Raw genomic sequence first — 13404 nt, 5'->3', positions numbered from 1 at the left:
TTCAGGATTGTCTGCTTGAGTCCACAGTGGGTAGTCATTCAGAGGCATCCGTCTGCTTCTGATCTCAGAGGATATGTCTTCACGAGCAGGAGCAATCTTCTTCTGGACCAAACCCATCTTCTTCAGAGAGTTTGCAGTGAAGACATCACTGACAATTGTGCTCAGATCCTCTACACATCCAGCATTAACCAGATCTTGCACCAGGTTGCTTTCAATGAGAAAGTCTGAGAGCAGCCTCCCAAAAGGGATATATTTGATCGCAGACTTGATGGAGGCGGTGGTGCGAGACTTCCGGATGCATTCCTTCAAGTAGGAGAACAGGAAGTAGGGAAGGCAGATCTTCTCCTGATCTTGGATGAAGAACAACATCACCTTCTGGTTGAAGTTGATGTAGTCTGGAGAACTGCCCTTCGGTCTCTGGTTTATGCAGTTGAGTAGGATCTTGTGCCAGATCCTGAGTTTGGGGTGAAGGTCCATCACCTTGTAACTCGTCTTGCCCGGTTTGAAAGTGGTGTACAGGGCCTGGTTGATTTTGTCTTTGGTGCTGGGTTTCAGCTTCGACTCAGTGAATTGGAACCGATACCCATAAGCAGTGTCTGCACCTAGCAGATTCACGAATGACTTCTCAGTGATGATGATCTTTCTGCCAAGAATATGAGATACCACTTGAGTATCATCGCAGTCGGCGTGCTTCCAGAATTCCTTGACCAACTTCTCATACACCGGTCCTCGAAGTCGGTTGAAGTAGTTTCCCCAACCTTGAGCTTGGACTTCAGGACGAAGATCAAACCCATTTGCAGCCAGGTTGTCGAGGTCGAATCTCCATTCTGCCAGGACTTGGAGTTCCTCAGGAGCAAATACGCAGTGAACGGCACAGCCCCGTTCTGCAATTGGAACAATCTGCTCTTGAGCTTGAACTTGTTCTTGTGCCGGGTTCTCAGAGCCCCTTTGACCCGTTGCCAAACCAACTACCATGTGAGGGAACTGAGGTGCATCTGCAGTAGATCTTCTGGTTTGTCTCACCATTTTGAAGAGGTTGAAGGTTTGAGGTAGAAGATGAAGTTTGAAGGATGAAGAGAGATCGAGAGAGAAATCAAGAAAGAGGCGGTTTTGAAAAGCAGAGAGTGCGAGAGTGAAAACCGGAAGTGAACGAGAACGTGTGTGTATAGTGGGTTTTATCAAATAACCGTTGTTGATTCAAAAAGCACTTTAAGATCAACGGTTGAAAATTAAAGATAGATAGTAACAGTAAAATACACAATCACACACAGGAGATAAGCATATCTACACGCAATCATAACAGACTGTCACACGGGCACAAGGAATTATGCATCAGAAATTCTGACACACGTGTTGTTGTCTCAGCTTCAGAGTCAGTACCAGTGGGCACACACACTCTGATTGAGTTACCTTCTGGACTAGACATCTTCTGATCAAGAAGTATCATAGTCAGAGGTTCTGATCCATCTTCACTCTGGACAAAAGTCCATGTTTAGATTTTTCAGAATAAAATTAAATCTATCCTCTGCTAAGGGCTTTGTAAAGATATCTGCCCATTGATGGTCAGTATCAACAAACTTCAGAAGAAGTACGCCCTTCTGTACATAATCTCTAATAAAGTGATACTTTACCTCAATGTGCTTTGCCCTTGAATGCAAGATAGGATTCTTACTCAATGAGATTGCAGCAGTGTTATCACAATAGATTGGGATATTGCTCTCAAGGATCTGATAATCCTCCAGCTGATGTTTCATCCAGAGCATCTGAGTGCTGCATATTGCTGCTGAGATATATTCTGCCTCTGCAGTTGATAGTGCAATGGTTGATTGCCTCTTGCTTGCCCATGAGACTAGATTGCTTCCCAGAAATTGACAATTTCCAGAAGTACTTTTTCTCTCTGTTCTATCTCCAGCATAATCAGCATCACAATAACCTGAAAGCTTATACTCTGATGTTTTCTTATACATCAAGCCAAGGTTAGTGGTGCCTTTCAGATACCTTAGGATCCTCTTAACAGCAGTTAAGTGGGTTTCCCTTGGATCTGATTGGAAACGAGCACATAAGTGAACACTAAATAATATGTCTGGCCTAGATGCAGTTAAGTATAGAAGTGAACCTATCATTCCACGATAGAGCTTCTGACATACTTTACCACTTTTATCTTCTTTCTCCAAAATGCATGTAGGATGCATTGGATTCTTGGCCACTGTAGATTCCAGCATATTGAACTTCTTCAGAAGTTCTTTAGTGTACTTGCTCTGATGGATATATGTTCCTTCTGGTGTTTGATCAACTTGTATTCCCAGAAAGTACTTTAATTCTCCCATCATACTCATCTCAAATTCAGCCTGCATCATCTCAGAAAATTCTTTGCATAGAGATTGATTAGCAGAACCAAATATAATATCATCAACATAAATTTGCACAATTAAGATATCATCTTTATAAGTCTTGCAAAAAAGAGTTGTATCTACTTTACCCCTTACAAACTCATTCTCCAGAAGGAATGAGCTAAGTCTCTCATACCATGCTCTGGGAGCTTGCTTCAGACCGTAGAGTGATTTCTTCAATTTGAACACATGGTCTGGTTTCTTTTCATCTTCAAAACCTGGGGGTTGATGAACATAGACTTCCTCTGAGATATAACCATTTAGGAAGGCACTCTTTACGTCCATCTGATGTAGAACTATGTTGTGATTTACTGAGAAAGAGATCAATAGTCTGATTGCCTCCAGTCTTGCTACTGGAGCAAATGTTTCAGTGTAGTCTATTCCTTCCTGCTGGCTGTAGCCTTGAGCAACTAGCCTTGCCTTGTTTCTGACTACATCTCCTTTCTCATTTAGCTTGTTTCTGAATACCCATTTCGTTCCAATAACATGGACATTCTCAGGCTTCTTCACTAAGCTCCAAACATCGTTCTTGGAGAATTGATTTAATTCTTCTTCCATGGCCAGAATCCAATCCTTGTCCTGAAGAGCTTCATCTATGGACTTGGGTTCAATTAAGGACACCAATCCTTTCAGACTCAGCAAGGTCTCTTCAGAGGGTCTGAAGGCAGATCTGGTTCTGACTGGTTCATCTTTGTTGCCCAGAATCAATTCCTTAGGGTGAGCTGCAGTGATTCTGCTCTTCTTCAGAGTTTGTGAGTTAGAGGGACCAGCTTCTTCCTCTGGTTCATCTTCCTCTGGCTCAACTTCCTCTGGAGCTTTGCCTTTGTCAGAAAAATTAATGCTTAAATCTGCAAACTTTTCAACTAGCTTTGACTGGTCAGAGTCAAGCTTATCATCAAATCTAACATGAATAGATTCTTTAATAGTCTTAGCATCAGTATTATAAAATCTAAAACCTTTAGATCTATCAGAATAACCAAGTAATAGACACTTAGAAGACTTAGCATCAAATTTATGCAATCTATCCTTAGTATTGAGAACATAACAAACACAGCCAAAAGGATGAAAATAAGAAATGTTGGGTTTTATGTTCATCCACAATTCATAAGGAGTCTTATTCAGAATTGGTCTCACAGAGATTCTGTTCTGAATGTAACATGCTGTATTTACTGCCTCTGCCCAAAAGTGCTTAGCCATGCCAGTTTCTTGGAGCATGGTTCTAGCCATCTCCTGAAGAGTTCTGTTCTTCCTCTCAACAACACCATTTTGTTGAGGAGTTCTGGAACAAGAGAAATCATGTGCAATTCCATAGGAATCAAACAGACTCTCAAACTTGTCATTCTCAAACTCTCCACCATGGTCACTTCTGACACGCACAATCCTACAAGCCTTCTCGTTTTGCACTTGAGCAATGAAGGTAGAGAACACAGCATGAGACTCATCCTTGCGGGTTAGAAACTTTACCCATGTCCAGCGGCTATAGTCATCAACGATAACCATCCCATATCTCTTGCCACCTATAGACTCAGTTTTCACTGGTCCAAACAGGTCGATATGCAGAAGTTCTAACGGCCTTGAGGTTGAGACAACATTCTTTGCCTTGAAAGGGACTTTTGTGAATTTGCCTTTCTGACATGCTTCACAAAGAGCGTCTGAAGCGAACTTCAGATTAGGTAAGCCCCTGACAAGGTTTAGCTTGCTCAGCTGAGAAATCTTTCTCATACTGGCATGCCCTAACCGTCTATGCCATACCCACTGCTCTTTATTAACAGACAGAAGGCACTTCACATTCTGAGCCTCCAACTCAGATAATCTGATCTTATAAATGTTGTTCTTCCTCTTGCTGTTAAACAGAACAGAGCCATCGATCTGACTTACAGCCCGGCAGGACTTTTGATTGAATATAACATCATAACCCTTGTCAGCTAATTGACTTATAGACAATAAGTTATGTGTTAAGCCGTCTACCAATAAAACATTATCAATGCATGGACTACTATCTACACAAATAGTATCAGTACCAACAATTTTACCCTTTTCATTTCCTCCGAAGCCAACTTCGCCTCCAGGCTTAAGTTTCAGCTCTCGGAACATACGCTTTTCTCCCGTCATGTGACGCGAGCATCCACTGTCCAGATACCATGATTGGTGTTTCAGTGGAGCTATCAAGGATATCTGCAACATAGATAATCTTGTCCTTAGGTACCCACTTTCTGGGTCCTCTTTTGTTAGTTACCCCAGAGGTTCTGATCACCTTGGGTGTCTCAACATAATATTTTAAAGGAATATTTGCATGATATTTAGTCATAGAGAAAGATCCCTTTTTAAGAGGGTTTTTAGCAATTTTAGCAGGTACAGGATCAGGCAATATGGTACCAGAGGGAACAAAGCATTCATACAAGGATTTAGCTTTAGACACAGAAGGCTCATTTCTAATTGGTTTAGAATAGCCAATGCCATGCATTCCATTTCTGCTTACGCCATAGATCATTGAAGCCATTAAGCTTCTATCCACGCTTTTAGCTAGGAATCTTTGAAAAGACTTTTCATACTTAGATTCATTTCTACAATCAGAGGCATCACAGGCAACAATTTCTTCTAACTTAGCAATCTGGTTCTTAAGCACAGAGTTAGAATTTACCAAAGCATGATTTTCATTTTTCAAATCAGAAATAATTTTCTCATGTTCAGAAGGAGTCTTGGAGACAGCAGATAAGTTCTTTTTCAACTTTTTATGCTTAGACAATAAAGAGTTATACTTATCCATGATATCAGACAAAGCATGTTTCAGTTCAGAGGTAGAGAAAGAAGCAAATACCTCATTTTCATCGTCTGAGTTAGGATCTCCTTCTGATTCTGAGTCAGAGTCAACAGCTTCCTTTGACTCTGCTTCCTTGTCTTTGACAATTGCCATGAGTCCTTGGACTTCACCATCAGAGTCAACATCCTCTGACTCTGATTCATCAAATGTCACCATCAGACTCTTCTTTGTCTTGAAGTGCTTCTTTGGCTTCTTGTCTTTCTTCAACTTTGGACAATCACTTTTGTAGTGCCCAGATTCTTTGCACTCAAAACATGTGACTTCCTTGATTGAAGACTTCTTCTGGCATGAGGACTCATACTTTCCTTTTGCCTTTCTAGAGCCTTTGAACTTGCTCTGCCTGTGCTTCCAGATGCGGTTGAGTCTCTTGGAGATCAGAGTCAGCTCATCTTCATCAGAATCTTCTGATGCTTCTTCAGATTCTTCTTCTTCAGCTTGAAGAGCCTTTGACTTCTCAACCTTAGCCTTTTCAGATTTGGATTTCAAGGCTATGGACTTTTTCCTCAGATCTTGCATCTCTGAGCGTTTCAGCTCATGGCATTTCAAAATGCTGATGAGTTCTTCTAAACTCATATTCTCAACGTCTCTCGTGAGCTCTATTGAAGTCACCAAAGGCATCCAACTTTCAGGAAGACACCTGATGACCCTTATGACATGATCTTTTGTTGTGTAGCTCTTGTTGAGAGGTCGTATGCCAGCTACAAGCAATTGAAATCTGGAGAACATTTCTTCAATGGACTCATTTGGCTCCATGATGAAGGATTCATACTTTTGGATCAAAGACAATGCCTTTGATTCTTTGACTTTCTTGTTTCCTTCATGAGACATCTTCAGAGATTCAAAAATGCCTTTAGCAAACTCACGATCTGTAATCTTCTGGTACTCCTCATAGGAAATAGCACTTAGAAGAATTGCTCTTGCTTTGTGATGTTGTGAGTACAGCTTGGGATCTGCAGTCATCTCTGACCTTGGGATCTTCTTGCCATCTGCATCAACTGGACGCTCATAGCCATCCACAATAATATCCCAGAGATCTGCATCGAAACCCAGAAAGAAACTTTCCAGTCTATCTTTCCAATATTCGAACCTTTGACCATCGAACATAGGAGGCTTTGCATTGTAACCATCTCTTTGAGTTTCACTGGTGGTGGCAGCCATTGTTTTTCACACCGGCCCGGATCACTGAACACTGTTAGGTGTGGTAATCAGAACTTGCGCTCTGATACCAATTGAAGGTATGAAAAACGGTAGAAAGGGGGGCTTTGAATAACGTTTTCAGAACAAAACTTCCACCTTAAAGATTTTGACAAATCTTTCGAGAACTTAAGTGCTAAAGATAAGAGATAGAAAAGCACACAAGGATTTTATCCTGGTTCACTTGATAAATCACTCAAGCTACTCCAGTCCACCCGTTAAGGTGATTTCTTCCTTCTTAGAATGAAGGCAATCCACTAATCAGGTAAGAGTTACAACTGCACTTGAAACCTACAAGTGACTAACAATTACACTGACTTAGCTCACACTAAGATTCACTCTCTTAGTCTTCTCTAGGATCCGATCAACCTTGATCTCCTAAAGGAACTAAACAAACTGTTTATCAAAGAATTGTTTACAAGAGATTTGCTTCTAAAAAGCTAATAGTAAACACAATGAATTTCAGATGAAAGAAAGCTTAGAATATTTTGAATATGTCTTGCGCGTGTGTATTACTTCTTCTAGCCGCTTCTTTCAATCTTCAGCCTCTATATATACTCCAAGGATTAGGGTTGAGCGTTGCATGGGAAATGCTACCGTTGGAGGGCAGTTCTGGAAAATCCAGCTTCTGCTGTGGCTGAGAACGTTAGGTAGGTCGTCAGGAAGGTACACTTGCTTTTGTACTTGGATAGCGACTTGACCTTTTAACCTAGGAGACTTCTGATCAGGGGAATACTTCATATTGGAACTTGTGAAGCCGGTTGATCAGAGTCAGAGGGAAAGCACAGATCCTCTGACCATTGTATCTTCTGATTCTGAACTCAGAGGGAAGAACATGGCCTTCAGAGTTTCTTGCTTTTGGACTTCAGAGTTTCCACTATTCAGCTTCTGGATCTTCAGAGTCTTCTACACCATCAGAACATCTGAACCTTCAGTGTTTCTTGGTTATCAGAACTTCTGGATCTTCAGAGCTTCTAGCGATTGAGTCCACATCAGAGTTTGTATAGCTTCAGAACTTCTGAAGCTTTTCCACTGTTCATACTGAACATGGTGAATGCGAAAGCGTTGCTTGGGTTACCCTTTATACACAGTGCTTCTGATTTGTGTGAGATTGAGTTGAGGTCAGAGCCTGTAAATAGCACACTCAGAAAAACACGTTAGAGTACCACAATTGTTCATATCAAAAGGTTAACTTGTAATCATCAAAACATAGAGTTGTACTACTAGATCAAAACTTGATCTTACACTTGGCACTTGACTGTTGGCACTTGGCTGTTGGCTGTTGCTATGTTGATTTTGTAAATTGTAATCGCTAGTTTAGAAATTAGAACCATGGAGTTTAGAAATTAGACATTCTTGTTCTGTTGTTATATCCTCTGCTCTCCATGTAATTTTTGTTCTTTATTATATGTTGTTATTTGCAGCAATGTCTCAAGTTGATCCCTCAAGTGCCTCAAACGAAACAAGCGCTGCTACTGGACCTAGAAATAGGAGGAAAAATGCTCCTGGAATCGGTCTGATATGGGGTGGAAACATGGGGTTGATATTGAGGGCAATGCTCGAAAAGTTAAATGCAATTATTGCCCAAAAATTGTCAGTGGAGGAATATTCAGATTTAAGCATCATCTTGCTGGATCAAGCGAAGATTCAGAACCTTGTGTCGGTGTGCCTGAAGATGTTAGACTAGTTATGCAGGATTTTGTGGACAATGCTAAAGCTGCAAAAGATAAAAAAAGGAAATTGACTCAGTATGGAGGTGATGTTGAGGGGGAGGGTGAGGATGTACAAACGGAAAGCTCTCAAAGAAAAGGGAATGGCATTTTAAAGTTTACTACAAATGTAAAAAATGGTGGTGGGGTTCAAGCAACAATGAATCAAATAGTAAAGAAGAACTACAAGGAGCAAGTTGATCTACAAGTTGCAAAGTTTTTCTACACAAGTGCTATTCCCTTCAATGCTATAAGAAATCCAGAATTTATGAAGATGTTGGACATGGTTGCTAGATATGGGATTGGTTATAAGCATCCTTCCTTTCATGACATTAGAGTGCCTCTCTTGAAGCGAGCAGTCAAGGAAACACATAACATGCTTGATGAGTTTAAGCAGGATTGGAAGAAAAATGGTTGTACAATCATGTCGGATGGATGGACTGATATGAAAAGGCGTTCCATTTGTAATTTTCTGGTGAACAGCCCTATGGGGACTGTTTTTCTATATTCATTGGACACTTCTGATATTTCTAAAACAACAGACAAGGTTTTCAAGATGCTAGATGATGTTGTGGAGCATGTTGGAGAGGAGAATGTAGTGCAAGTAGTCACAGATAATGCTGCAAATTACAAAGCTGCTGGGCAAAAGCTTATGGAGAAAAGAAAGAACTTGTATTGGACTCCGTGTGCTGCTCATTGCATTGATTTGATCTTGGAGGATTTTGAGAAGAAGCTAAAGGTGCATGAATCAACTATAAAAAAAGGAAGGAAGATCACCACATTCATATACTCTAGAACAATGCTCATTCCCTTGTTGAAACATTTTACTAAAGACAGAGAGTTAATTAGGCCGGGTGCCACTCGATTCGCCACATCATATTTGACTTTGGGATGCCTAAATGAGCTTAAAGTTGCATTGATGACTATGTTTGGCTCAGAAGAATGGAAAGCAACCAAGGTTTCTACCTCATCAGATGGGAAAAAAGTGCAAAGCATGGTTTTGGATAGTCGTCTATGGAATAATATAACCATATGTCTCAAGGCTGCCATTCCTCTTATGTCTGTCCTTCGCTTGGTGGATTCGGATGAGAACCCCGCCATGGGTTTTTTATATGCTGAGATGCATGCGGCCAAGGAGAAGATAAAAAGCAATTTCAATTCTGTCCAAAGAAGGTAAACTTTGTTAATTTATCTTTTTATGTGTTGTTTTTTTGGAACATGCCTAAAACCTAATTATATTTACTCTTTGATATTTGTATTTCTATTGGTGTGTAGTTATGAGCCTGTGTGGAAGATTATTGATGAAAGGTGGGAAAACCAACTCCATAAGCCATTACATGCAGCTGCTTATTACCTCAATCCCCGATTTCACTATGATGATGCTTTTGTAAAGGACCTTGAGACCAAGCAAGGGTTATTTGCTTGTGTGGATAGGATGACAAGTGACCCCTTGGTGAGGCATAAGATTCATAATCAGATTCCTTTGTTTCAGAAATCTCATTCTTTGTTTGGTGATGCTAATGCCAAGAGTAGTAGGAAGACTATGGCTCCTGCAGATTGGTGGAGCATGTATGGTGATGGATGCCCAGAACTGAAGAACTTTGCTATCCGTATTCTTAGCTTGACTTGTAGCTCTTCTGGATGTGAGCGTAATTGGAGTGCATTTGAAATGGTAAATAAATTTATTATGTTTTTACTTTTTAGTTATCAACTTTGTTTGTTTAGAATTGAAATTATGAGCCTTAATTTTGGATATTAATTTTTATTGCTAGGTTCACACAAAGAGAAGGAATCGTTTGCATCAGCAAAGGATGAATGACTTGGTCTATGTGATGTACAACAACAAGTTAAGATCTAGACAAGTTAGAAGAAAAGTTGTCCTTCCTTTTGATGATATAGAATCTGATGACGAATGGATAACTGAAGATGTGGAAGAGATTGATGAACAATCTCTTGTTGGGGATAATGACATTGTTGGTGAGAATCAAGTCACAAAAGAGCCTACTCTTGAAGGGGACCCCGAGCATTTGATCTTTGATCCTATACTTGATGAGCCTCTCTCATCGGGAGCAGAATTTGATGATGATGATCATGATAGTGGTGGTGATGAATGATGGCCATGATGATGGATTTTAAGATGTTGAAGTATTTGAAATTTGATATCATTACTTGTTGGCTTTTGTTTAATGTTTTATTATGAGTTTATGACTTGTGAAACCTTTAATTTGCATTATTTAGTGCTTTTATGTATGAACTTAAACTTGTTAGTAATTTAATTTATGGTTTGAACTTGTTCTTATCACTATTGTTGGTGATTTGGTTCATTTTTAATGTTGTTAGTGTGCGTTCATCACCATAATAGTGTTTTTTATATGTATTTTTTGCATGCGGTAAACTCTTACGAGTTTACGAGTCGAGTTTACCCCCCCTCCACGAGTTTACCTAAACTCTCGAGTTTGATTACCTTGCCAGCAACCTGCTTAGTGACTAACAATACAATGAACTAGAAAACACTAAGATTCACTCTCTTAGTCTTCTCAAGGAGCTGACAAAATTTGGTTCCTTAAGGAAATACAAACTAACTGTTTGAAAGGTTTGGTTTACAATGAAGTGCTTCTAAGAAAGCTAGGGTAAACACAATCAGAGCGGTGAAGTACTTGGTCTTCAGAGCCAGCTTACTCTTGGATTTCAAAATCTTCACTTCTTAGCTTCTGGACCTTCAGAGCCTCTGGACCTTCAGAGCTTCTGGTCTTCAGAACTTTAAGTGATATGAATCCACATCAGAGCTTATCATCTTCAGAACTTCTGAAGCATATACTACTGTTTAATCAGAACATAGTGAGTGCGAAAGCGTTGCGTTGGTTACTCTTTTTGGCTTAGTGCTTCTAAGAAAGTGTCTTTTGACCAGAGCCAGAGCCTGTCATTTAAACACTTAGAAAACAACGTTAGAGTACCATAATTGTTCATACACAATAGTTAACATGTAATCATCAAAATATAGAGTTGTACTACATGACTAAATCTTGGTCTTACAAGCTCTTCTTACATTGTATTTATCCAGTATTCATCAGTAAGAGCTTCTTTGACATTGCTGGGTTCTATCTTTGAGATGTAGCATCCATGAGCAATAAGACTTCTGGACCTGGTTGTTACTTCATCCTGAAGCTCACCAATAATATTTTCTTGAGGATGGATCTTTTGAATCCTGATGGATGGGGCTTTATTCTGTATAGACAGCTTGTCTTCATGTTCATCTGCACTTGTATCAGACTCATTGTCGAGGTTCGTTACTGGATCATCGGCTAGAACATCTGCACTATCTTCTTCTTCACTAAGATTGGATTCCTTGCTTGCACTAAGCTCATCATCAACACTCACATTTACTGATTCCATCATGGTTTTTGTGCGAGAATTGAATACTCTATAGGCTTTGCTATTTGTTGAGTATCCCATGAATATCCCTTCATCACTCTTTGGATCCAACTTTCTTCTTGGTTCACGATCAGCAAGAATATAGAATTTGCTTCCAAATATATGAAAGTGCTTTACTGTAGGTTTCCTACCTTTCCATATTTCATACTGAGTAGAGTTAGTTCCAGCTCTAATGGTGACTCTGTTGTGGATGTAGCATGCAGTATTCATAGCCTCAGCCCAGAACTTAAGTGGAATCTTCTTTGCATGTAACATGACCCTGGCTGACTCCTGAAGTGTTCTATTCTTTCTCTCAACAATTCCATTCTGTTGTGGTGTGATAGGTGTTGAAGTTCATGATTGATTCCTTCTGATTCACAAAACTCAGAGAATTTTGAATTCTCAAACTCCCTTCCATGGTCACTTCTGATCCTTACAATCACATAACTCTTCTCATTCTGAAGCCTCAAACACAGGTTCATGAAGATATCAAAATTTTCGTACTTTTCTCTCAAGAACTCTATCCAAGTGTACCTGGAAAAATCATCAACACAAACAAACACATATCTTTTACCTCCCAAGCTTTCAACCAGCATTGGTCCCATGAGGTCCATGTGCACCAGTTACAGTACCGTTGTTGTGGTCTGATGCTGAATTTTTGTATGAGATACCTTGGTTTGTTTTCCATTCTTGCATCCTCCACACAGCTTTCCTTCTCTTATCCTCAGCCTAGGCAAATCTCTTATGGCTTCTTTAGCAACTATCTTTTGCATACTCTTCAAATTGAGATGTCTTAGCTTTTGGTGTCATACATTTAACTCATCTTCTTTTGTTAACAAGCATCTAGAGACTTGAGCTATCTCTTGAGGTGTCCACATATAGTAGTTATCTTTCGATCTGACTCCTCTCATAAAGACTTTATCATCTTCTGTAGTTACAATACAACCTGCTCTGTTGAACTTCACTTCAAGCCCTTGATCACAGAGTTGGATTATGCTAATTAGATTAGCAGTTAGGCCATTAACCAGAAGCACATTATTCAAATATGGGGATCCAGCATTAACCGGTTTTCCTACCCCTTTAATTTTTCCTTTAGCTCCATCACCAAATGTGGCATAGTTGCTAGAATGACATCTGAGATCCTTCTAATATCCTTTATTTCCTGTCATATGCTTTGAGAAACCACTATCAAAGTACCAGTCTTCTCTTGCAGAGGCTCTAAAAGATGTGTAGGAAACCAGACAAGTAACTTCACTCTTGGGCTTCCATTCCTTCCTCATCTGTGTGACCTTTGAGTTATTTGACCTATCATAAGCTTGAGGGTAGTCATACAATTTGAAACAGTAAGGTTTTATATGTCCATTCCTTCCACAGTAGTGACACTTCCAAGGTGTTGTTTTGATACTCTTGACTTGAGAACTCACATGTCGAGGAACATGTCGCGGCATCGGTCTTGACCTCTGATAATTAGTAGGTTTCTTGAATTCAGATTGTTCTGCTGCAGCAACAAAATTCTTTGACCCCTTCTGATCTTTCTTGTTTGCAATCTCATAGTCAAATCCAATTCCCTTCAAGCTCCTTCCCTGGTTACTTGTTTCTTTCAGAATTTCATCTAACATGTCAGAACCACTATTCAACATTCGGAGTGATTTGTGAGTGGCTTCAAGCTTGCTTTTCAGAATTTCTATTTCCTTTTGTAATTCTGTATTGACTAACATTAGTTGCTCCTTTTCCACAGTGTCAACATTTTCAAGCTTGGATTCCCACTTATCACAATCTTCTTTCAGTTTAGCACGGAGCTCTTTCAATCTTTCATTCTGAGTGGAGTGTTGTTCTATCTCACTTTCCTATTCTCTTACAAGTTTACATGCTTCCTCCC

The 13404-nt window shown here is 39.8% G+C and overlaps 1 protein-coding gene across 1 annotated transcript; it reads left to right on the top strand.

Moving 5' to 3' along the window:
* The first annotated feature begins 7926 nt into the window (after positions 1-7926).
* LOC130736134 (uncharacterized) lies at positions 7927-10228 on the top strand. Its single transcript, XM_057587980.1, has 3 exons — positions 7927-9287; positions 9390-9786; positions 9887-10228. The coding sequence occupies exons 1-3, from the start codon at positions 7927-7929 to the stop codon at positions 10226-10228; spliced, it is 2100 nt and encodes a 699-aa protein (XP_057443963.1).
* The last annotated feature ends 3176 nt before the right edge of the window (positions 10229-13404 follow it).

Source organism: Lotus japonicus, chromosome 2 (genome assembly GCF_012489685.1).
Source record: "Lotus japonicus ecotype B-129 chromosome 2, LjGifu_v1.2".
Lineage (NCBI taxonomy): Eukaryota > Viridiplantae > Streptophyta > Magnoliopsida > Fabales > Fabaceae > Lotus > Lotus japonicus.
The sequence above is the reverse complement of the archived record's forward strand: the minus strand, read 5'-3'. Positions and strand labels throughout refer to the sequence as shown.

Coding starts and splice junctions, on each gene's coding strand:
- LOC130736134 (XM_057587980.1), top strand. CDS start 7,927: ATGGGGTGGAAACATGGGGTTGATATTGAGGGCAATGCTCGAAAAGTT. Junction 9,288..9,389: donor TTCAATTCTGTCCAAAGAAG/GTAAACTTTGTT, acceptor ATTGGTGTGTAG/TTATGAGCCTGTGTGGAAGA. Junction 9,787..9,886: donor ATTGGAGTGCATTTGAAATG/GTAAATAAATTT, acceptor TTTTATTGCTAG/GTTCACACAAAGAGAAGGAA.